Source organism: Miscanthus floridulus, chromosome 5, assembly GCF_019320115.1.
Source record: "Miscanthus floridulus cultivar M001 chromosome 5, ASM1932011v1, whole genome shotgun sequence".
Lineage (NCBI taxonomy): Eukaryota > Viridiplantae > Streptophyta > Magnoliopsida > Poales > Poaceae > Miscanthus > Miscanthus floridulus.
This window is the reverse complement of record NC_089584.1, coordinates 135103933-135127616: the sequence shown is the minus strand read 5'-3', so window position 1 is coordinate 135127616 and position 23684 is coordinate 135103933. Positions and strand designations below refer to the sequence as shown.

Below are 23684 nucleotides of genomic sequence, written 5' to 3'. Positions count from 1 at the left end.
AAGGTTTGAAACGAAGTGGGTTGTTTCTCGATCCCCAACCGTGGCGCGTATATATAGCCCATGAAGGCAAGGAGATAGGTTTCACCGGAGGTGTAAAATTAAAATTAGATACAGAAATGGATAGACACTCTAGAAGTTCAGGGGACAGATGATGAAGAAATAACAGATTCGGACTTATTGCTTCCCCAAATTACAAAATATCATGGGAGAACTTACATTGACTAGAGACCGACTCACCAAGGCTTCTTTGGATCGAAGAGAGTCTGGGTCCCTACAAGGCCAAAGGTCATCGTGAACCGAGTCACGTCGGCCCGTTGATAAAATTGTGTTAGGAGAAGGGGAAAGGCCGCCCACCTAACAGATGCCCAGCTGATTTCTCGGTGACTAGGAAACTGTGGGAAAGAAGCCTGTGGCTTTCTCGATGGGTGTTTGGTGAAACGAACGAGGGAAAGGTGTCCACACATTTTAGCCCTTGCAAACACTAGAACAGCTCTGCGAGCATGGTGAGAAGACACAGGTGATACCACAAGACTTCTTCTAGCTGCAGTAGCTGATCCTCTTACTTGACAAGGTGCTAGAATGGACGACACAATCACCCTATACACAAGAATTCTTCTAACCGTTCAAAATCTTCATAGTAAAAGGATAGACCATGGAGGGTCCGGTGGAGTCGGAAGCACTCGAGGGGGGAGATATAAGAGAAACATGGATGAATTGTTGCGTTGCTCTCGCCAGGGTCGGATAGACATTTTATAGCCGGCCTAGAAAGATGAATCCAAGTGCCCGTGAAGCAATGGTGCTCTCGTAAAAAGTTTTGAAGCATGGGTTCATGAGCTTACATAGACGACGACAAACGGTAGACCCCAGATCAAGATTCTCTACCCGTGACTGTAGACCTATCGAGGATGCATATGCGATAATTTTGGGATAAAATTATTTTTATCCCAAAATTGAGGGGGCATGTGTTTACACCAAAATTTAGAAGAAGAATCGCAAGGAACTCGAAAGCCCCCAAGATCATGTCAGCAGGGAATCAATTGCGTGCATATCAGAATCAACTGATTCGAATGCAGCATTGGAATCGGCTTTCTTCAGGCAGCGCTGACAGATAATGACAAAGGCTACGATCGACGTCAGGACGACACATGATGGACTCTACAAAAGGAGAAAGATTAGAGTCCAAGTTATCTTAAATTAGGAATGTTTTCTTTGTACCAAAGATTGTACTAAGTCGTACTCGAGTAGGATTCGTTTTTAGGTTCCAGATATAAATATCAAACCCCGGCTATTGTATGACACACAATCAATCAAATACCAGTTATTTACCTTTTTCGGCTCCGGGCACCCCTTAGAAGTAGGAGTAGAGTAGATCTCGGCGAGTTCTTCAGCAAATACGGCTGTATCGATCTGGTCGACCTCTACTGCTTGTCTGCAAATACCGTCATGGCTTATACCTTTGTTCGTATGGCTGCATCGATCCGGTCGACCTCCACTGCGACTCTGGTATGAGTTAGTTATCGACTCTTGTCTAGTTCAAGTACGGCTGCATCGATCCGGTTGACCTCCACTGCTCGAACTAGATTAAGGTCAAGTTATCGGCTCTATCTAAGGGTGGCGCTCCATCGGATAGATTCATTAAGTTACCGATATTGCTTATTGCTTCTATTATTTATTTAATTACAGCAATATCACTTCGCCCGATTGAGATTGATCTAGATCGACCTTATATCTTTTTTAACCCATCGTTTGTTAATCTAAACTGATCTAATCTGTATTTTAAACGATGAGTTATGTTTTATCGGCTGTTTTATATCAATCTTGATCGTGCATAGCGTGCGGTTAAGGCGTGTCTGATTTTGAATAGATCTATTGGCCAGCGAAAACCGTTTTATGGCCCGTTATCACAGCCTGTGTGATTCTGTCTCACACCCCACTGTTAGCACCGTGGAGTGGAGATCGTTATTTGGTAGATTTGTTCCTAAGAGGACATGACCTTAACTGTGCGCTATGCCTGAATCGGCTGTTTTAGCCGATATCGAGCGCTTTCACGAACAGTTCGCATCACGAGATCGTTAAAGTAGCGATATGTTGAAAGATGCATTAGCCCCATGATCTTATTATTGTATTACGACCTGCATGATTCTGTCTCATGTCCCACTGATATTAGTAATAAGTTAGGGTCGTCGAGTTTATTGTTGTTTCTACGGCCTGCATGATTCTGCCTCATGCCCCACTGGTCACAGCGATATATGAGATCTAATATGTCCATTATATTTATTTCTATTAAATGGTTGAATGATGATGAACTGTTTTCTTTCATTAAAAAAAGGTTCGGTTACTTGTAGTCACTGGCTTAGCATGAACTAATTACTGTTGATATTCTTTTGCCAGCGACTAATATTTGTCTAAACAGTGATATTCATCCAGAATGATAACCGATTCTTCTTACACAGTCTCATGAGCTTTAATCGATTTATTCTTATGAATATACCGAAATCGACTATTTAGTCGATCTCCTTTCATATCGGCTCTCAGAGCCGCACATTCGGGATTATCTAAAAACACCGGTATGTTCCGCCCTTAATTACTGATAAACTTTCTCTCCTTGTCAATTGCAGGGTCAAATTGACTGGCACATCTCGGGAGGAGTGCGCAGGATCGGTCATCCCTACGCTGAAGCTAGACGGATCCTCAGCTTCATCGAGCGGACCCTTCCGGCTTGCTCGTGTGTCCTCGGCACGAGACGAAATTCCGTATCGACACTCAGTACGAGCTGGGAATCTGCACTGCCTGCAGTTTCTGGGAGTTTGGGAATTCTCCTAATTCATGTATCAGGATAAACATGGCGGGTGTTAACAATTCGTTACATGCTGCCAGCGACAGGTAGCATATGGTTCAAAATTTCTTACATCCCTTTTGTGTACTTGAAAAATCCTACCTCAAGAAGTCAAGATGCAATTTTTGATTTAGCAAATTACAAGTGCAATTTATGACATTGAGCGCTGAAGCCAACACCATTTAAAATATTGTACATCAAAGCCTGAAGAAACATTTAGAACAGTGGCACCGGACAGCTACATATTTTGTATATACAATTATACATTGACCATATATCCAACCTTCAAGGTTACATAAAACCTATAAAAGACTGAAAATATATAATTCATGAGGGAAAATTCTTGTTCAAGTGTAGAAATGATTTAATATCGAGGGATCAATTTCCCTGGATCAGTTTTATGTGACCTTAAAATAATACCTATAAATTTCCAGGCTGAAAAGGTACGATTCTCTTTGAAGCGTACAAATGACTGTATATAGCAGGGATCAATGGAACACAAATTTGAGTGCTGGGAAGCAGTACCAAACTTCAGAACAGGGTGATTCAGAGCAGGACGAGACACAAATGGAGGCATATAATTCTCCAAACCATATAGATTAACAAAAAATGATTCATCAAGAGGGGGAAATGGGGGAAATTGGTGGTACCCCCAGCTACTGGACAGATCGAGACAGCTACATTTACAACTGATCAAGTCCACCAAAAAGAACGAGAAATGGAGGTTTGGCTACAGTGCAGGGAATTTAACTCAGAAGCACTGAATCCTGATGAAGGCGTATATTCATCAAAACTTGAATTCTTCATCTATATCAGATAAGGTATCTGGTGGATCATATACAATCATATCTAGGAAAAGCTCAAGAAAATCCTGCTTTATCTTCTCCCTCAGTTCAGGGTATGGAACCAACCCTTTCAGGATAACACGGAACGGCAACGATAGAGGAGGGTCGGGGGAGCTCCTCATGTCCTCGTAGATTTCTATTGCAAGATCAGTCAAACCAGCATCACAGAAGGCTCTCACAATGTCGCCATAAGTGTGCTGATCAAATAGCACGTCTTCAGACTTGAGATCCGCCCAGACCTGCCTTGTCTCATTAATTTTCTTGTTCCTCGCTAGCATGTATAGCATGTCTCGATAGAAGTACATGTCAGGGCGGTACCAGATTTCTTTCCGCACAACACCATATAGCTGTAACAGAAAATCAACACTTAATCATCCAGATTACCATGCTAAACTTCAAAAATAACTGTTTGTTGCACACTGAATGCTATGCTCCAGGAACATCAAACTTTGGAAACACCTAAAAATGGTGATAGCATAGGAGCGTCTCCAAGCTGGGCACACTCCTGAGTAGAATGGGGGAAAATAAATTGAGGATTAGCACTCATTAGTCATTCCATTGAAATAGAGGATTTCCACACTATACAAGTAGTCATTTTGGCCCTTGAACCCCATTACATGTCTTTTTCAGTTATTTTGGCCCCCAGTAAAAGACTGCCATAACAGGTGAAAGATAACTAAGAGATTTCTTTACATGATTATGTGCTACTTATCTGAGAACTAAGAATTCAATCAGGCCATCAACTCATATTGAAATTTCCTGAGTTGCCCCATATAAATGTGCCTAGCCTCATCTCTAGTAAATTGGCCTCACAAGCATTTAGGTCATAAACCTTGTCTAAAAACATGGCTTATTATATTTGAATAAGACAATTAACAAGCCTGTCAACTCTCACGATCATTGGGCCATGAGTATAATTTATTTAAGCAGCATGTGTATTTCAAGTGGGGCTTAAACCTAAAAGATAACGGACAGGTGAAAAACAGAAATGTAATAAACGCCAAAATAAAAAATCATAGAATGCACCACGAAAGAGAGGCAAAGCTCATTTTCAGCGTAATGGTTGGCAAATCCTCAACAGGCACTCAAGTATCTGGCAAATCCTTACATTCTCCAATTAAAACAGCCTAATATATCCCCACCCCAAAAGGGAACATAATAAGGAATTAAATGTGTTTTTTTTCTTGAACTACACAGGAGAGCTGTGTATCATTTCATTAAGAAGAATAAAAAGATACAAAGGGAGGGAAGTAAGAAACCCCTCCCAGGCACCCCCACGGGGTTTAGTCAATACAAAACTCTAGAAAATAAACTAGGGAAACACAACCAGCAGCCTCAAACAACCAAGGACCTCGGGATCCAGGACCAGCGACCTAGCAAGGAACTCGTGTAAGGTCGAGGCTACCGCCATACACCATAGATTACTCTCATTAGCCACAGATTAAAGCAGCAGTGACAAATGTGTTTCAACATCAATCTCCAGGACATATTATCTGTTAAGTAAAGAAAGTAACTTCTACACAGTAGCATACTCCACAGTAAAATTATGTAAGACATCCAAGGCTAAGGCACAAATTCTAGAGGACCCTAACATAATCCACCTATACTTGAGGGACCAATGACATCCAAGGAGAGGTAGAAATCAGGCAACTGTTGCATGGATGTAGTAAAAAGAGGCAAGACTGGAAGCAGGAAAGGAATTTTCACTGAACAGGAGTGGATAGAAATTAAGAATCCACATGCCAGAACTATGATAATCAAACATCCTTCACTACTGTATTACCACTGGTGCTACATTACTGTTTTTATATTTATTTAACTTTGCTTCATCATTCTCTTGTTGGGTTTCATCTCTAGCCTACGCCTATGTACACCAACTTAAGCCCTGTTTGGATCCCTATAGATAGAAGTCATCTGCTAATAATTATCTCTTTTGGAACCAAACGGGTATAGATAATAGACAAGCTAATTTTTAGTTGGACCTTTAGATAACAACTATCCCACTAGCTAGACCAACAACAACAACAACAACAACAAAGCCTTTAAGTCCCAAACAAGTTGGGGTAAGCTAGAGTTGAAACCCAGCAGAAGCAATCAAGGTTCAGGCACGTGAATAGCTGTTTTCTAAGCACTCCTATCTAAGACTAAGTCTTTAGGTATATTCCATCATTTCAAGTCTCCTTTTATTGCCTCTACCCAAGTCAACTTCGGTCTTCTTCTGTCTCTCTTCACGTTACTATCCTGGCTTAGGATTCCACTACGCACTGGTGCCTCTGGAGGTCTCCGTTGGACATGTCCAAACCATCTCAACCGGTGTTGGACAAGCTTTTCTTCAATTGGTGCTACCCCTAATCTATCACGTATATCGTCGTTCCGAACTCGATCCCTTCTTGTATGACCGCAAATCCAACGCAACATACGCATTTCCGCGACACTTATCTGTTGAACATGTCGTCTTTTCGTAGGCCAACATTCTGCACCATACAACATAGCAGGTCTAATCGCCGTCCTATAAAACTTGTCTTTTAGCTTCTAATCCCACTAGCTAGACCAAATCAGGTAATGAGTTATTAGCCAGCTAACTATTATCAGATAATGAATCCAAACAGGGCCTTACTTGGGACTAAAGGCCTTGTTGTTGCATAGCCAACGGCTCACTTGGATCTTATCGCTAGCCTACACCTTTTGTTGGGTTTCATCTCTAGCTATGTTTTCCTTGAGGGGCAGGGTTGGGTACATAGGCCCCTATGCACCCAAACTAGCTACTAACTAGTCATGTGTTATACTAACTAGTTATGTTCTACTCTTATGTAGCCTATGCTCTTGTTGTAATGTACTTGAGGTGCCAAAGAACGTGAATAAATTCTGAGTTATTGGACTATGCAATTGCTTAAAATTAAACCCCAGCAGGTTCACAGTTTGTAACCGGTCAAACTATTTATGCTATAGGAATTTTTCAGTATAATCAGAAGTGTGTTAAGCAAGCTAAAAAAGGCAGACCCAATGCCGGAGGCTCCCACATGAGTGAGGTCTGGGGAAGGGATAAACCGAGACAAGCCTTTCCCTCGTAAAATCTGCGGAGAGGCTGCTTCGAACCCACGACCTGGTGACTCAGTGAGACAGCTCTCACCACTGCACCAGGCCTGCCCTTCTATGTGTTAAGCAAGCTATTAAGAAAAATATTTGAACTGCTTATTTGGGCACCAAAGATCTAAAGATCAATCCTGCTTTAAGCTAGCACAGAGGACAACACAATTTGAGTAGAACAAAGCTATTTAGTACTCACACATGACAACACACTTTAGCATGCTTAAGAAGAGCAGAGGAAATAAAGAAGTCCAAACAGTGTCAACTAGGTCCCAACTTCTGAACTCAGGTAGCTCAAGTGGCGATAATGCATTACAATTTAACTGTTAGTCACTATTTAGTCCTCCAAAAAAGTAAAAGGCACATAGATACAGCATTAAAATCCCCGGTCTATGATTCTAGTAAGGCAGGTCATTCTTAAATTCTTAAAATCCTGTTGTAAGTTCAACACAAGAATGATATCAACGACTTTTTAGTTTTTCTAGACATGCGCATGAGTTCTCCCAAACGACTAAAACTCTAAAAGAGATGAAAAATGCACAGCCAAAGACCAGGGCAGTGGATGGAGACTTACAACAGGAAAAACCCTCCTAATCCAACTTGCTCTGTTTTATTAATCCTATTTTCCGCTTCTTGATATGTCAAAACTGATTTTTGAAAACAGCGCATCAGAAGTTCAGACTACCATTTGCTACTCCAATACGAACGCAGCTTAACAATCGACTGCACTACTGGCTTTTCAGATTCGACCGATTGGGATCCCCATTTTGCAATTTAAGGTTCAAAATCACGCAGCAAACCACCTTGCACACCGTTCCTTTCACGTAAATCGATTATTCTGCACTACAAGAATCAGTAACGAGAATGTAGTCGTGAACTGAACAGTAGAGCACGCAGGTTTTATTGGGATAGGAGTGTAAAACCTTCATTGAGAGGATGACATGGTCCTGGCGGAGGAGCTCGGCGAGGACGGCGAGGAGGTCGGTGCGGAGGAGCCGCGACACGTGCGAACGCATGAACTGCTCCAGGCGCGGGTGGCCCCCCGCCGGGGGCAGCGCCGCGAGCCGCTTGAGCTGCGCCACCGCCATGAGGCCCTCCTTGCCCATCTCCTTCTTCCGCCGCCATATCGACAGGCTCGGGCTCGAGGCTGCAGACGAAGAGCACAGCCTCTGGTGGAGGTCAACATCGGGGGCGGCGGGGGCGGCCCGGAGCAGGGTTTGGAGGAGGCGGCGGTGATGGCGACGCGGGAGGAGACGGGAGAGCATTTGGGAGTATGGGACCGACCGGGATTTGGGCCGTTGGTGGGCAGGCATACCAGATCACCTTTCTACAGTACTTAGTTACTATATTCACTTTCTATTACTTTTTACTGTTACCAGATCACTATTCAACAACAAAATGTATCAAATCTGCGATGTTTTGGTGATGGATTCTGATTTCGTGAGACTGGTGCTTATGCCTTTGGGCCATCTTTTTTTTTTACTATCATTTTACAACCCTAAACACATTTGTTCTGTTTACTTCTGACACACTTGCCAATGTACTTGCAGATTCATTCTGGGATTGCTGAACGGTGAACGCTACATGAGATCCAGGATAAACTCTTTTTGCGTCGGCTTGCTGTAGGTTGACACCAAATGTGGGTTGGTGAGAATGTTTTGTCAAAGAGATGTTGACGACGCAAAACAAAAACTTGAGTGTAACTGTGCTGTGCCGTACTTCCTTTGTCCCTAAATAAATCAATTTCTAGAATCCGTGCTAATTTTATAGAAAAGAGTAAAAACATCTATGACATAGAATAAGCACTTTATGAAAATACATTCTATGGTAAATCTAATGATACTAATTTGACACCATAAATCTTAATGTTTTTTTCCTAGAAATTTGGTCAAAATTTAAAAAGTTTGACTTAAGACAACTATATGAATCTATTTATTCAGAGACAAATGAAGTACTATGGAAGTGACTTTTTTTGCCCATAGATTTCAACTGCACCTGTTGTACATATATATTTACCAGATTGTTGCTATGAATTTGACAACCTTACATGAACTACTACACGCTTCCAGTTATGAACCGTATCCTGTTACTCGCTTCCAGCTATGAACCACGTTCTGGTTTGGAAATTTGCATTGCCCGCGTTTCCTGGGAGTTCGGCCGTTCTCTCCTAATCGGCAAATCCATGTATCATGACAGGCATGGTGGGCGATAAGTTTCTTATATCTCTATTATTATTACTTGAAAATTCTACCTCAAGATACAATTTTGATTTAGCGAATTACATTACATGTGCAATATATATGACATGGAGCCCTGAAGCCAACACCATTTTGAATATTGCACATCAAATCCTACCTCCAGCTACAGATTTTGTGTATGCATTGACCATATCCGACCTTCAAGGTTACATAAAGCTTATAAATTTCCAGGCTGAAAAGGCGCCGGTTCTCTTTCAAGTGCATATACAAATGATTGAATATCCCAGGGATAAATGTGCCTGGATCTATAGGTGCTCACGCGAGCACCTTCTGCTATCATAATTGCCCAAGAGACGCGGCCATGGCGCTTTATCGCAGCCATGGAATGCTCTGCTGCAATTACTGCATCTTAGGCTGTATAAAGAGACGCAGGCACCTCAAATTCATCGAACTGTGACATGACATCTACAGTTGAATTGGCAAGCACTGAAATCATGTCAAGGGAAGCAGGATCGGTGAATACACGAACATGGATTGAGCCGCAAGTGATGCAAGATTAGTGTTTTTATTGAACCAACTTACCAAGGGGATCATATGTTGGCAAGGTGATGTACCGTGGGCAGTGCTTGCTTTTTGATACACTTCCAATCGTCAAAGAAGTAGTAAGACAATCACGAGGCTGGAAACATAAATTGAGATGAGCATTGCCTTGCAATATGCGTCATTTGAAATTTGGAAATAATATAAGTATCCAATTTGGGGGACACAACTGTTCAGAAAAATATTCAAAAGTGAAATTTATGCAACACATATTGACCAGAAGCTAGTAGAGAGCAGCTTGCAAGTTCAAACGCCACAAAACAGTAACCAAACAGGGCACTGGACTTCGGTATTGTTATCAAGTTTTGTTTCCATAGGACTCAGAGCGATCGTTCAACATATATACAACAACAACAACAACAACAACAAAGCCTTTAAGTCCCAAACAAGTTGGGGTAGGCTAGAGTTGAAACCCAGCAGAAATAATCAAGGTTCAGGCACGTGAATAGCTGTCTTCCAAGCACTCCTATCTAAGGCTAAGTCTTTGGGTATATATTCAGCATATATACATAGGACGCAAAATTCTTCAGAAATATTCAAATTTTTTAGCAAATCAAATTTCGGTCCTGTAGGAACAATATTAACAGATATGCTTTGGTGGTAATCTGTCTACACAACAGTCATTGGTTCTACTCATGGCTGTAATATTTTATAGCAACAAATTGTAGGGAGTTGTTCAAGGGGAAAAAATGGGAAACTTACCTTCAATTCTTTGTCAAAGCATAACCTAAGTTCTTGGACTGAACCACTCTTGCAAACAATTTGTGGTGATCCCCCAAAAGCATGTTTGATGGTATCGATGACATCGCTCAGTGCATATTCCTTACCATTTGAAACCTGTATCCCTCCACTTGACAGCATTTCCTGCAACCCACGCAATCCAAATTTACGATAGAGAAAGGAGAAAGTTCCATGCTGGTATTCTGGTTGTAGGCATTACTTTCCAAAACCATGCTGGTAACGTGAAGGTACTTTAGGCTAGCTAAGAAACCAATGCTATGGTGTGGGTATTGGGTAATCTGTCAAAGACCCAGGTACTAACCGTAACGTTATACTTGAAGTAGAGGTCAAGGGCAATGGTGAAATACTGTAGTTCATCCTGAACCACAGGGCAGAGCAAGTTCCATGCTTCTCTGAAAAATGAAACTTGATGTTAAGGTTATGCAGTCATGCAATTCTCAGAAACGTCTGCGCAATCAAAGCTGAGCATAATGCCAGACTCTACTTTGCAAGCAAAACTGTGTCATAGTTCATAAGGGAAAGAACATTACCCCACTGAAGATGAGCAACAGGCGAATCGAGCAGAAAACGTCATCCCGTAGGACAATATGCAAAGGAAACAGCAAAGAGGTTGAAACTGAGGCATACTTTCGGAGTTCAATATTATAGCATAATGGACGAATCTAGTTCTGAATTCGGGTGTTGCTACTGCACCTCGTGAGCCCAGAAGAGTCCCTTGCCGCTGAAGCAAGTTCCAGATTTGGAGCAGTAGAGGGACGGCCAGTACTTGTCAAGCACCTCCTTCAGTGGCAATATCTACACCACCAGATGATGGCACCAAACCATCGATCAGCACGGTTGTTGAGAACTCATCCACAGAATCAAACGCGACAAGAGGACTAGACGGATGCACAAACAAAGCCCTGTGAGGCTGTGGCTAAGCAGTCACCTTGTCCATGTCGAATTGGGTGCGGCGGCAGCATGACGGCCAGGTCCCGTCGTCGTAGTCCGGCCATAGCCCGTCTACTCGAGTGGCAACAGTTGCGAAATTGAGACCAAACCGATCACGAATTCACACACACACACACACACACACACACACACACACACACACACACACACACATATATATATATATATATATATATATATATATATATATATATATATATATATATATATACTGTTCTGCAGCTGGCCATAGAATAACTTATTCTGTGACCACTTGAGTTACGATAGTTACTATCCTAATTTACGAGACTACAATAACTCCTTATTAAATAATTTACTATAACATTATGTTAAATATCCCCGTGAGTTGTAGTTACACACGTATTGTAAATGCATATTCATGTTATCGCAAATTGGTAAAACATTATAGTAAATCAAGATGGTTATAGAATAAGTTATTCTATGGCCAGCGGGTACCCTATATACACACACCAAAAAAAAAAATCGAACGAGAACGAATCGAGCACTTACGGATCGTGAACGTCCGGAGCGGCTCCGAGCTACAGGCGGGGCAGGAGAAAGAAAAAGAACGGCGTGAGGTCTCGCATCAATCAACCCAAACGAAATTGGATAGCAGTAAACTGATCTATGGTGCGAGCAGCGAGCTCTTGGCGTCTGGACGAGAGGATAAGATGGGGGAGGGGAGCCACTGGTCGTGGCAGGGGCGGCGGCTCAGCGCGGCGCACGTACCGGCAGCAGCCGTTGGTGGCGCAGCAGTGGCGGGTGGAGGCGCAGATGGTGCCGGGCCACTGCAGGGAGAGCGCGAAGTAGTCGAACTCCCGCTGCGGCTTGCTGCCCATGGGCGCGCGGGCGGAGCCCAGGTCGGCCAGACCCGCGGCGACGAGCACACACGCCGCCAGCACGCACGCCGCCGTCCTCGCCGTCGTCATCGCCTCCCTCTCCTCCTCTGCCTCCGGCAGCTCAAGCTCAGTACAACAACTCTGCGGGGCGACGAGGCCAAAAGCCAGATGGGGGCTGTATCAAATGGTGGTGGGGGCACGGAAACGGCCGTGTCCCTGCAAGTGGGGCCTGCGTCGCCGTATCGGGGACCACCTCCGTTTTTTTTTTTTTTTGCCCCTAATTAGCTGCTGAGACCAGAAGAAAATGGTTTGGTTGCGTAGCGCGATTATCTTGATGGAATGGAATTGCAGGGTATAGAATTGAAGAAGATATATAGTGCGGAATATCCTTGGCCTTGGCCTTGGCCAAGCCCTCGCACGCACATGGGTTTGATACGGAATATCCTTGGCCATTGACACCGGCCGATAGCCGGTTGCGATGCGACGAAGCAACCAGCCAACCACCCGCAAACCAGGTGCGTGTAGCGATCAGGTCTACGATAAGATCAGAACTTCAAAGTGACACGCAAATCATACAGGAACAACGCAAGCAGCCTCACCACCTCTCGTGGAGAAAACGTCTGGGACACTCAGAGGACACTTCAGAATTCAGATAATTGTGTAGCCATTCACATTCACAGTTTATTCCCAAATCCCAGTGGCCAATCATTTGAGACTGTGAATGAAAGAATTGTACAGGACCATACAGGGCCGGTAATTCTGCAAGCACCCCGTGGCGGTGGCGTCACGCTCTATTGACTATTACTCATTTCAGAACCTGGAGTCCTGGACGCTGCGCAGAGTAGCTCGCCATTGGCTTGGACGCTTGGTTACTGATCCCCTCCGTGGCATTGGCCATCACTGCAATCGCAATCACAGTGTCCGATCAGAGTAGTGCAGCCATGACAAATCTGGACTGGAATTCTCTTCCCGTCTGCATCCTGCACTGATTCCACAGAACGACAGTAGTAGAAGATAGAAGGGCCCACTCACCAGAGGGTTTATACGACGGGAACGTGACGTAGCGAGGGCAGTAGCTTCTGCTGTTCGGTGCAGTGCCAGTCTCAAGCGTGCAGTCACGAGGCTGCCAAGAGATGCAAGTCAACCATGTTACAGGGCTCGGAGCAATCATGTCTCTATCTCGACAATTATGTCTAGTCTAGGTTTCTCTTATTTGTAATGGTCCTTTCTTAGCTATTCCAGAAATTAGAGCCGACTCAACTCCTAATAAAAGCTGAGCACTTATTATACTCATCATATATAGCAGCATGAGTTTTGTTTTTAGACGAACCTGTGGCATAAGTTTAGTTTCCTGCTCCAACTGATTTGGCTGATTCAAAGATTCAGAAATTGACATGACTTATAGAAACTACCTACCTGATAATCCTTGTGGAAGCAGAGCCTGAGTTCTTGAACTGATCCGTTCTTACAGACAAGTGATGGCATTGCCCCGAATGCATATTCAATGACAGCAACAATATGGCCAACGGCGTATTTTCTGCCGCTTGTAGGCCGGATATGTGCTTTCCTCAGGGCTTTCTGTAAGACAAGAGCAGGAGCTAGAGTAACGTGCCGACAAAATTCTGTAGTCTCTCATGACTTGTGCAATAAGTATATCGTGCTCAGAGATCAGAGATGTAGTGATGACTGACCGTAACATTGTATTTGCTGTAGAGATACAATGCTGTGGAGAAGTAGTCATATTCATCCTGTATTTCAGGGTAAGCACAAGTCCCGTGAGTTTCTGCCAAAGGAGAGAAAATGGGGTATCATTAAAATTAGAGGCAGATCTGCAAGGAAACTACATCCTCTGCTACACAGCAAAACATAACCAGATTTCTTAACACAATTAAGAGGTAACAGAACATAACATTATTTGTGCCAACAAGTTCAGAAACTGCATACCCCACTGAAGAAGATCCAGTAAACCATCAGCACATGCACACAAAACAAAAGAAACCATGGGGTCAGCACTTAGCAATTAGCATAAGCGTTGTTCCCTGTAACCAAATCTCAAAAATCCTCACTCACCTCATGCACCCAAAATGGCCCCCTTCCACCAAAGCATGTTGAAGAAGAACCGCAGTACAAGGACGGCCAGTACTTCTCAAGTATTGGCATCAACATTAATATCTGAGACATGGCAAAATCAATCACACTGACATCACATACTTGCAGTGGTTCAGACATCTCATTCTGAAGAAAGTTTGCGAAGCTGGAACCTTATTTATGTTGAATTTGGTTGGTCTGCAGCATGATGGCCAGCCCCCATAGTTGTACTGTGGCCAGAGACCATCTGTTCAGACAGAACAAAGATCATGAAATGGCTATCAGCAGTACTTGGATGCAACTGTCTTAGCCTATCAATTACTTTGGGGCCGAAGTGCAACTGCGCAATGCATAAACATGGCATCGTTTACAGTTGCAATGGAACACCAATGCATTTCATTTCAGTGTCAAGAAGTTCAACAGCAGTTTATGTATGATGGCAACCAAATCAGCTGGTTGAAACAACAAATCAGGAAGGTAAAGTATTTGGAGGCTGCTCACTGTTCCTGCTCAGAAATTCATAATTTCTACCATTTCCAAGTCAACAACAACAGATCAATAATTGGTGTGTGAATTTATTTAGTCATGTTTTAAGGCGCCAATTTCATTATAAGAGATACTTTTGTACTCCTGACTCCTTACCAATATGAATTTAAAAGCTTGGAAAATCATGTGCTATTCATGTATCCAGTAGCTGTATTTTCTTCAGCATTAAAAAAAATCAAACTCATAGGTCATAAACAATGCATCCAGTGCAGTATCAATGTATCATAGACAACGCATCCAGTTCAGCATCCAAATGGGGAAAAAAATGCAAGTGATTTGCGTGGGCTTACGAATCGTGAACCATTTGAGAGGCTTCGATCTGCAGAGAAATTAAACCAAATGAGCTCGCTCAATCGAGTTCCAGCCGTGACAATGCGAAGATAACAGTGGAGGACAAGCGAGACGGTACCGGCAGCAGCCATTGGTGTCGCAGCAGTTGCTGGTCTCGCGGCAGATGGTGCCCGGCCACTGCAGCGCCAGTACATAGTAGTCAAACCCAACCCACCGCCGCTTCCTGCTGCCACCTCCCGCGGCCGGCGACGAGGACGACGCCGAGGCGGACGGCGGGAGCAGCTCGCCGGGGAGCAGCACGGCGAGGCAGAGGAGCGCGAGCGGGAGGAGGAAACGCTTCTTCCCGCCGCGCCGGGGCCGCCGCGTTTCCATCACCCCCGCGCCGCCGTTGCTTGGCGAATGCGATCTTTGGCGTGCTCGTGTCTTACTGGATCTATCAGTCTATGTCCATCAGACGCTGCAAGATTGCAAGTTTGCAATTTGAAATGGTGGGGATGGAGTAGCTTGGAGAACATGCCATATATGAGCAGTGAGGTTCCATTACTTTACTAGTAGCAATCTAAAGAAGATCACCCCTCCATGGGAAGATCAGGTTTTGCTTGCGGATGGATGGATGGCTTGTTGCCTTGTTGTGCTCGTGAAGCGTAACCAAGCTACGACAGCTACAAATGATGATTGGACCTGCATTTGCATCGTCTTTTGGGTTGCCCTTTCCTCTCTCCTCCTCCCATGGAGGATGCAAATGTTGGAATTGCATATTTGCCAGCCAAGTTATACCATAGCGACATGCCGGTGGCACCGTGGCTGGAAGCCACAGACATTTAACTGAATTTCCATTTTATCTATATGGGAACAAACTGATCTCTCTAACCTAAAAGAATGTAATTTTTGTTTTTTATGAATAGATCAATCTTAAATTTAAATAAATATATAAAATATATTAATATTTATGATACGAAATAAATGTCATTAGATTAATCACAAAACATATTTTTATATAAAAAATCAGTTTATAGAGGTATTAATGTTGACACTATTTTCTATAAACATTGTCAAGCTTAATAAAGTTGGCTATGCTTTTAATCAGTCCAAATATAGAATTATCTTTAATAAATACTATTAAAAAGTAGTTTTAGAAATAATAAAAAAATTAAATAAAAGACATGTCCAGGGAAAAAACAAATGCTACAGTGCGGCCCAAGTTGGTGTTTGCCCTTGTGGCCCAGTGTATACCTTTTTCTTTTTAGAGGACCCATTGTGTAACTAGGACTAGGAAGTAAAATTCAATCAAATGGAATTAAGAGAATCAATTAAGAAAGATACAGCCCAATAAGAGTTTGTTTTCGGCTATATTAGGCCCTGTTTAGTTGCACCCAAAATACCAAATTTTTCAAGATTCCCCGTCACATCGAATCTTTGGACGCATGCATGAAGCATTAAATATAAATAAAAAATAAAACTAATTACACAGTTTAGACGAAATCCACGAGACGAATCTTTTAAGCCTAATTAGACTATGATTGGACACTAATTGCCAAATAACAACGAAAACGCTACAGTAGCGTTTTGCCAAAAATTTTGGTATCCAAACTGGCCCTTAGTTCATTTTTCGTTCCAATCAATGTGTATTGCAAGGGAATAGTTCATTTCTCAACACACGTTGGTCGAAGTTTCAACCCATGACTGCTGTGGCGTCAAAATCATCCTCAACATCGGCTTTCCTTGTGCCTCAGTCGCCCATGGTGAGTTACTGGTCGAGGGTTGTCCGGGTTCAGTGATTGCTGGTTGGTAAGATTAGAGAGAGGGTCTTTGACTTGGTTTATCGGTCAGCGGTGGTGAGTGGTGACAGTTTCCCTTCATATGTTCTTCGACGCGCGGTCGTCTCCTTTCACATTGCCTGAACCCCATTTGCAACTGTCTTGAACTTGACACAGACCTCTGCAACTGCGGTGGATTACGAGTTGCCTGCCACCCCCGTCGCTACGTACAGGTACAGCCCAAAGGCCAAAGCTCGGCCGCCGCAGGACAACCTATCAGAGCTAGCTCCATGGATTACAACACTCCTCCGACCTGGGCGGCGTTCGCCGGGCTCGCTCTGCTGGCGATCTGCTCGTACCTGGCCGCCGTGCGCAGCAGCCGCAGCGGGAGACGGTCGTACCCGCCAGTGGTAGGCACGGTGTTCCACAAGCTCTACCACTTCCGGCGCCTGCACGACTACCTTCACGGACCTGTCCCGCGGCTGCAAGACCTTCCGCCTGCTCGCGCCCGGCAGGCGGCTCATATACACGTGCGACCCGGCGGTGGTGGAGCACATCCTCCGGGCCAATTTCGGCAACTACGTCAAGGGCGCGTTCAACCACGACAACACCGGGGACCTGCTGGGCGATGGCATCTTCGCCGTCGATGGCGACAGGTGGAGGCAGCAGAGGAAGATCGCCAGCCACGAGTTCGCCACGGGCGCCATGCGTGACTTCAGCGGCGCCATCTTCCGGGAGAACGCCGCCAAGCTCGCGGCCGTCGTCGCCGCCAACGCCGCGTCGAAGCAGCCCATGGAATTCCAGGCAAGCGCCGCGTGAAGTCAACCCTCGGACACGATCGATCACTGAACAACTAAAAAAAGAATCTTGTCCTTGAATTGGCTGGCTCGTTTGTTTGTTCAGGGCCTACTGCAGAAAGCGGCGATGGACACCATCTTCGCCGTCACCTTCGGTTCGGACCTCGACACGCTGGGCGCAGAAGGTTCATGCGGCGGCGACGAGGACCTCGACACGCTGGGCGCAGAAGGTTCATGCGGCGGCGACGAGGGGAGCCGCTTCGCCGCGGCGGTGGACGACGCGAGCGAGTTCACCCTGCTCCGCTACGTCAACCCGTTCTGGAAGGCGATGTGGCTGCTCAACGTGGGCCCGGAGGCCGCGCTCAGGGAGCGGGTGAAGGCCGTCGACGAGCTCGTGTACGAGCGCATCCGCACCAGGTCCGAGGAGCTCAGGGCGGCGGCGGCAGTGCGGCAGGGGGACCTCCTCGTGGCGAGGCGAGACATGCTGTCCAGGTTCATCGTGTTAGTTGATCTCCACCTGGCCTATTGGTTTCTTGTATCTACTTTCTGATCGGGGGAGCCTAATCCTAATATGGTTGGTGGGCCTCTGTCGCACAGCACGAATAAAAGAGAGGTGGGGATCACGGCTGGAGCTACGAGGTTCACTGGAGCCGTCATCCCACCTACAGAAAACCCTAATCCGATCAAAGGTCGTGCTGCCAGCTACGGGATGTGCCCCGCCACCACGTCGCTCCCTCTGTAGGGTCTCCACAGCGCCACTGGTGATCGTCTCCACTACGCTGCACGCCTTCTACACCGTGGCACCGACATCTCCCCGCTACTGTGCATCTACTGAGAAGGCGATGAGCCTTCACCGCATCTACGGTTACACACAGAGAGGTACACATTCGATTCTAACAATGGTACCAGAGCTAGGTTGCCTCTGTGTAACCCTAACCCTAATCGGGTAAAAGAAGAAAGAAATAGTGACCGGGTTAGCGGAAGTCGCTGTCTACCGGTCGCCACCGCCACCGCGCGGGAAAAGTGCCGCACTGACACGGCAAGAAAGAACATATCCGTGTTCGGATCAGAGAAGAAGTAAAGAAAGGGGAAAAGGGAGATTCGGTACAAATAAGAAAAGAAAAGAAATCGAAAGAAAACCGAATCCTAACCTTAGATCCCCTTTTCGGATGAACAAGCGAAAAGAAAAGAAAGAAATGGGATTCGGCTTAGACCCGCTCAGATCCGAAGGGGAAGAAGAAAAGGAACCCTAGATCCAAACCCTAATTCCCTACATCAGTTCGGATAAGAGAAAAGAAAACTCAAATCAGAGAAAGGGAAAAGGGGTAGGTCATTTTCCGAACCCTAACCCTAGATCTAAACCCTATTCCCATCCACTGGTTCAGAAAAGAGAAGAACACAGTCCAAATCGAAAAGAAGAAGGGGATGGGAAAGGAGAAAGGGAGAAGGGGAAAGGAACCGATTCGGATGGGATGGGAACCCATTCGGATGAACGAAAAGAAAAGAAATCAAAAGAACAGAAAACTGAATCGGCAAAATCGAATCGAAAAGCGAAACCCTAACCCTAATTTTGACCCCATCCCCACCACGAGTTAATTCCAGAAGAGAGAAGGGACGGGGAAGAAGGGAAAAGGGGGACGGACCCACCTTCGCCGACGCGGGAGAAGAAGAGCCGAGCCGGGGCGCTGCTCGCCGGGCTCGGCCAAAGGGGCGCCGCGGCCTGGCCACTCGACGGCAGCGTGCTCACCCGTTGGGGAGCACGCGCGCCGACGAGGGGGCCGGCGACGGCGCCATGCTCGCTCCACCGCCCGCTCGCTCGCTGCTCGCTCGGTTGCGCTCGCCTCGCTGCTGTGTGAGGAGCGAAGAGAGAGAGGCGACTCGGCGTGAGAGAGCGAAGAGAGAGAGGCCGAGAGAGAGAAATGGACTAGGGTTTGGAGGGCGCGGCCACGGGCGGGGTTTTGTTCTCCCTATCCGCGCGCGCGACCGTCCGATCAGAACCAACGGCGCAGATCAAATCGGGCCGTCGCCGGCCCAGGCGGGCGTGAGCGCGCGCGGCACTTTGCCGGCCCAGGCCCAGGTTGCAGCCTGGGTGCGGCCTGTGCGCGCGTGGACAGATGGGCCGAACCGGCTTTTGCCGTTTTTTGGGCCGACAGAGAAGGATTGAGCCCGTTATTTCTTTTTCATTTTCCTGGAAAATTGAAAAATGCAAATTGGCTCAAAAGAAAAATAGAAAAGTGATTTTTCCTCGTGGGTAAAATTCAAGAAATTGAGTCTACGTTTTCCGCTGCTAAAGAAGAAGTATATTCTCCAGTGATTTTGAACCGACATGATATTTATCTAGAGAAAAGAAAAGTTTTTTCAGTAAATCTTTATTTCTTGGAAATTGATTAATGGATTAAAGAAAATAGAAAATACAATTTTCCCGGTGGGTAAAATTCAAGGAAAAGAGAGTTTTTTCATAGCCAAAGAAATTATTTATTCTCTAGTTAATTTGTACCAATGTGATATTTAATTAGAGAAAAAGAAAGTTTTCCGCTGCTAAAGAAGTTATTGATTCTCCAGTTATTTTGAACCAATGTGGTATTTAATTGAAGAAAAAGAGTTTTGATATGATTATGATGTTGTTATTTTCTGATCAACGTTGTTAATAACAATATCATAATTGTAATGATTTATGCATTAATTCTACTTCTGGCCAACGGTCATGTAGAATTAGTGTATAAGAAAAGTTGATAATTTTAATGATTTATGCATTAATTTTATTTCTGCCCAACGGTGATGTAGAATTAGTGTGTAAGAACAGTTGTGAAAGTTAAAGATTTATACATTAATTCTATTTCTGCCCAACGATGATGTAGAATTAGTGTATAAGAATAGTTGTATGTTTTGATTTTGATCAACGTTGGAATCAAGGCATGCAAATGGTGTTATTTTTATATTAAGAAAAGTTTTGACCTGGTTTTCATCTTGTCTAAGGTGGACTGGGTAGTCACCTCACCGTTTTTCACTGAGTTATGTGGCACCGGTGAGGGAGACAAAAGAGAATGATGCCACTTGGGCAACTAAAGAAATGGATTTTGAATCCCAAAAGATATCATATGACTTTTGAGCATAGGAAGTGGGTCACTGCCAACAAGAAATATTTGGTTGTGATAAAGAACATGATTGAACCTACAATTATGGGCTCAACCCTAGAACGTGACATGGTCATCGAGTACCTCGATAGAATAAAGAGTTAGTTCACTAGCTCTTCAAAGACATATGCTACCCAGCTGATAAAGCAGCTGGTGATAGAGTGTTACTCTGGTAATGGTGGCATAAGAGAGCTCACAATGCGTTGTCGATATTATGGCACTATCGTTCAAGCCATATTTCGAGGGGGAGAATAGAAAGACTAGTTAAGAATGATATTTTTCCTCCATTAGAGCTCTCAGACTTAGAACAATGCAGAGAATGCATAAAAGGAAAGTATGTAAAGAAAATTAAGAAAGATGACAAATGAAGCGCAGGAATTTTATAGATTATTCACACAGACATCTATGGTCAGTTTTCCATAAAGAGTGTGGATGGTAATTGTAAGGAAAATAGACCCTAGGCCCATTTACTTTGGATTTTGGTGTTTGATGACTAACACAACCAAATTGGACTAATGAATTTGCAAGTGTTTGTTTTGTAGTTCAATAAGGTGCAAGACGTGACTTGGATAAAGGCGACGTGATGATTCTATGATCAACACCATAAGCAAGACCTTAGGAGCACAAGAAAAGACACAAAATATCAAGCAAAGTCCAAGCACAAAGATAGGAACCAAGCCGGACACAAGATCGTGAAGAAACGAGCTCACAGAGGGCACAGGACGCTGCACAGGACGCTCCGATGCACAGGACGCTGCACCGGATGCTGCACAGGACGCTGCACCGGACGCTACACAGGACGCTGCACCAGATGCTCCAATCAAGCAACAGCAGAGTCAACAGCAGCGACCGAACGCTGCACAGCACGCTGCATTGGACGCTCCGATACACAGGACGCTGCACAGGACGCTGAGTGCCAGAGTCTGGTCAACATCAGTAAGGTTCCAGAGAGCTATTTTCATGACCGGACACGTCTGGTCAGTGCTGACAGGACGCTGGTCAGAGTCTGGTCAGTAACAAAAAAGCGGGATTTCGTCCCCAACGGCTACTTTCTCAGTGGGGCTTATAAATAGACCCCCCAACCCACCATTTGAGGTATGTGGAGCTGAGGAAACATACTAAGGATGTTGATACACCATTTTAGTGATCTCTGCTTGCATAGTGCTTAGTGTTTCATCAGGTGATTAGCGTGGGTGCTTTGCGAAGTGCTTAGGTTGATTAGACCACCGCTTATGCGCTTGCTTTAGGTTTAGGCCTAGTATTTAGTGAGGTTTGCATACCTCTTACCACCCGGTGCTTGCGAGCATCATTGTTGTACATCAGAGGGGCTTGAAGTCTTACGAGATCACACCAACCACGTTTGTGGTGTGGCCGCCACCGTATATTAGAGGGAACAAGGCCACGGTGTTTCAGCCGGAAGCTTGATAGTGAAGACGGCGGGGAGCATCCGGGAGAGGCTTGCCGGAAGGCACGTCGGAGACCCACTTGCGCGTGGGGAAGGCCCGAGGCTATCCACAGAGTTACCCGACCGGGAGCTTGGCCCTTGCGAGGGATTCCTTGCGAGGGGCTCCAACGAGGACTAGGGGGAAGCTTGCGTGCTTCTCGATACCTCGGTAAAAATACCGGAGTCGTCGACGGGAGTTTGCATATCTCTACCTTGCTCTTTAGCTTCCGCATTTACATTGATTACTTTACTACATTTGCGGTAGAGATAGCAACACACTAGCAAAACCATAGTTGCACATTTAGACAGTTTATCTTTTACATAGGTTTTACTAAGGTTAGAGAAAGAGGCCATAGTTTAGAGTTAGATTTTTTAAGTTGCCTAATTGACCCCCTTCTTAGGCGTCACGGTTCCTTCAATTGGTATCAGAGCCGGTTGGCTCAATTTGGACTTTTGGCTTAACCGCCGTTGAGCCGACGCTATTTAGAGTGGTTGGGATGGATACCGTTAGGCCTTCGCACTTTGACGGCACTAACTTCCCGTACTATAAAGCTAGAATGGCTTGTCACCTTGAGGCGGTTGATTTGGGTGTATGGAGAGTCACTCGTGATGGGATGAAACCCATCAAGAATCCCAAAAAACCCATAAAAAGTGATGAAAAAGAAATGCACTTCAATGCTAGAGCTAAAAATTGCTTGTTTGAATCACTTAGTATGGATGTTTTTAACTAAGTATTCACTTTAAATATGGCACATGAAATTTGGTTAAAACTCCAAGAGCTCCATGACAGCACAAGCAATGTCCGTGAGCAAAAACATTATCTAGCAAAGCAAAAGTATGATTCCTTTACTATGAATGATGATGAGCTTGTTCGTGATATGTATTCTCGTTTGAATCTAATTATCAATGAGCTCTATTCTATAGGATTATTAAAGCTAGATGATGCGGACATCGTGAGGAAGATCATCTCTGTACTACCACAAAATAAATATGCAAGCATCATCACCATCCTTCACAACATGGAGGACTTGAGCAACATCACCTCGGGCATAGTCATTGGCAAGTTAGTGGTATTTGAAATGTCACGTAAGATGGGTCAAGAAGAAGCCTCTTCATCAAGCAAAGGCAAGGCTCTCGCATGTAGCGAGAAAAAGAAGATAAAGGGCAAGCAAGTTGAGACAAGCTCAAGCTCAAGCTCCTCAAGTGAAGATGAAGAAGAAGATGACGATGATGATGATGATGATGAAGATTCAAGTGATGATGATCAATCTTCCTCCTCCACCTCCGATCTTGATGAAGAATCAATCAAACTTATCAACAAGGTGGAGAAGATGATTCAAAGGCTAAATATCAAGGGTGTGCCCATCCAAATCCAAGATTTCATTTTCACAAATCAAAGAAATGAGCAAAGAAAGAGAGGATGCTATGGATACGGTGAGTTAGGGCACTTTATGAAAGTTTGTCCAAATAAGCCCACACCCAAGACAAAGAAGAAGGCATGTAAGAATCAAGCTCTCACGTCAATAAGGT

General features: G+C 44.8%; 3 protein-coding genes and 1 pseudogene across 4 annotated transcripts; 1 reads left to right on the top strand and 3 right to left on the bottom strand.

Moving 5' to 3' along the window:
- Positions 1 to 3330: 3330 nt before the first annotated feature.
- Positions 3331 to 8250, bottom strand: LOC136450873 (pentatricopeptide repeat-containing protein At1g62350-like). Its single transcript, XM_066451525.1, has 2 exons — positions 7692 to 8250; positions 3331 to 4028 (listed from the first exon to the last, which is right to left on the bottom strand). Exons 1-2 carry the CDS (start codon positions 8079 to 8081, stop codon positions 3624 to 3626), a joined length of 795 nt encoding a protein of 264 aa, XP_066307622.1. The 5' UTR covers positions 8082 to 8250; the 3' UTR covers positions 3331 to 3623.
- Positions 8251 to 9069: 819 nt separating this feature from the next.
- Positions 9070 to 12351, bottom strand: LOC136450874 (ribonuclease 2-like; annotated as a pseudogene).
- A 399-nt stretch (positions 12352 to 12750) lies between these two features.
- On the bottom strand, positions 12751 to 15678 carry LOC136453721 (ribonuclease 2-like). Its single transcript, XM_066454278.1, has 9 exons — positions 15141 to 15678; positions 15022 to 15050; positions 14359 to 14432; positions 14168 to 14269; positions 14042 to 14045; positions 13789 to 13880; positions 13514 to 13675; positions 13130 to 13220; positions 12751 to 12997 (listed from the first exon to the last, which is right to left on the bottom strand). Exons 1-9 carry the CDS (start codon positions 15392 to 15394, stop codon positions 12903 to 12905), a joined length of 903 nt encoding a protein of 300 aa, XP_066310375.1. The 5' UTR covers positions 15395 to 15678; the 3' UTR covers positions 12751 to 12902.
- Positions 15679 to 17001: 1323 nt separating this feature from the next.
- Positions 17002 to 21443, top strand: LOC136453719 (cytochrome P450 704C1-like). Of its 2 annotated transcripts, XR_010759066.1 has the most exons (4): positions 17002 to 17583; positions 17683 to 18068; positions 18174 to 18455; positions 21253 to 21443. XR_010759066.1 is itself a non-coding variant. In XM_066454275.1 (3 exons), the coding sequence occupies exons 1-3, from the start codon at positions 17485 to 17487 to the stop codon at positions 18316 to 18318; spliced, it is 630 nt and encodes a 209-aa protein (XP_066310372.1). In that variant the 5' UTR covers positions 17002 to 17484; the 3' UTR covers positions 18319 to 19135. The 2 variants fall into 2 exon arrangements, 1 of the variants encoding a protein (XP_066310372.1); XM_066454275.1 differs by lacking the exon at positions 21253 to 21443 and having other exon boundaries at positions 18174 to 19135.
- The last annotated feature ends 2241 nt before the right edge of the window (positions 21444 to 23684 follow it).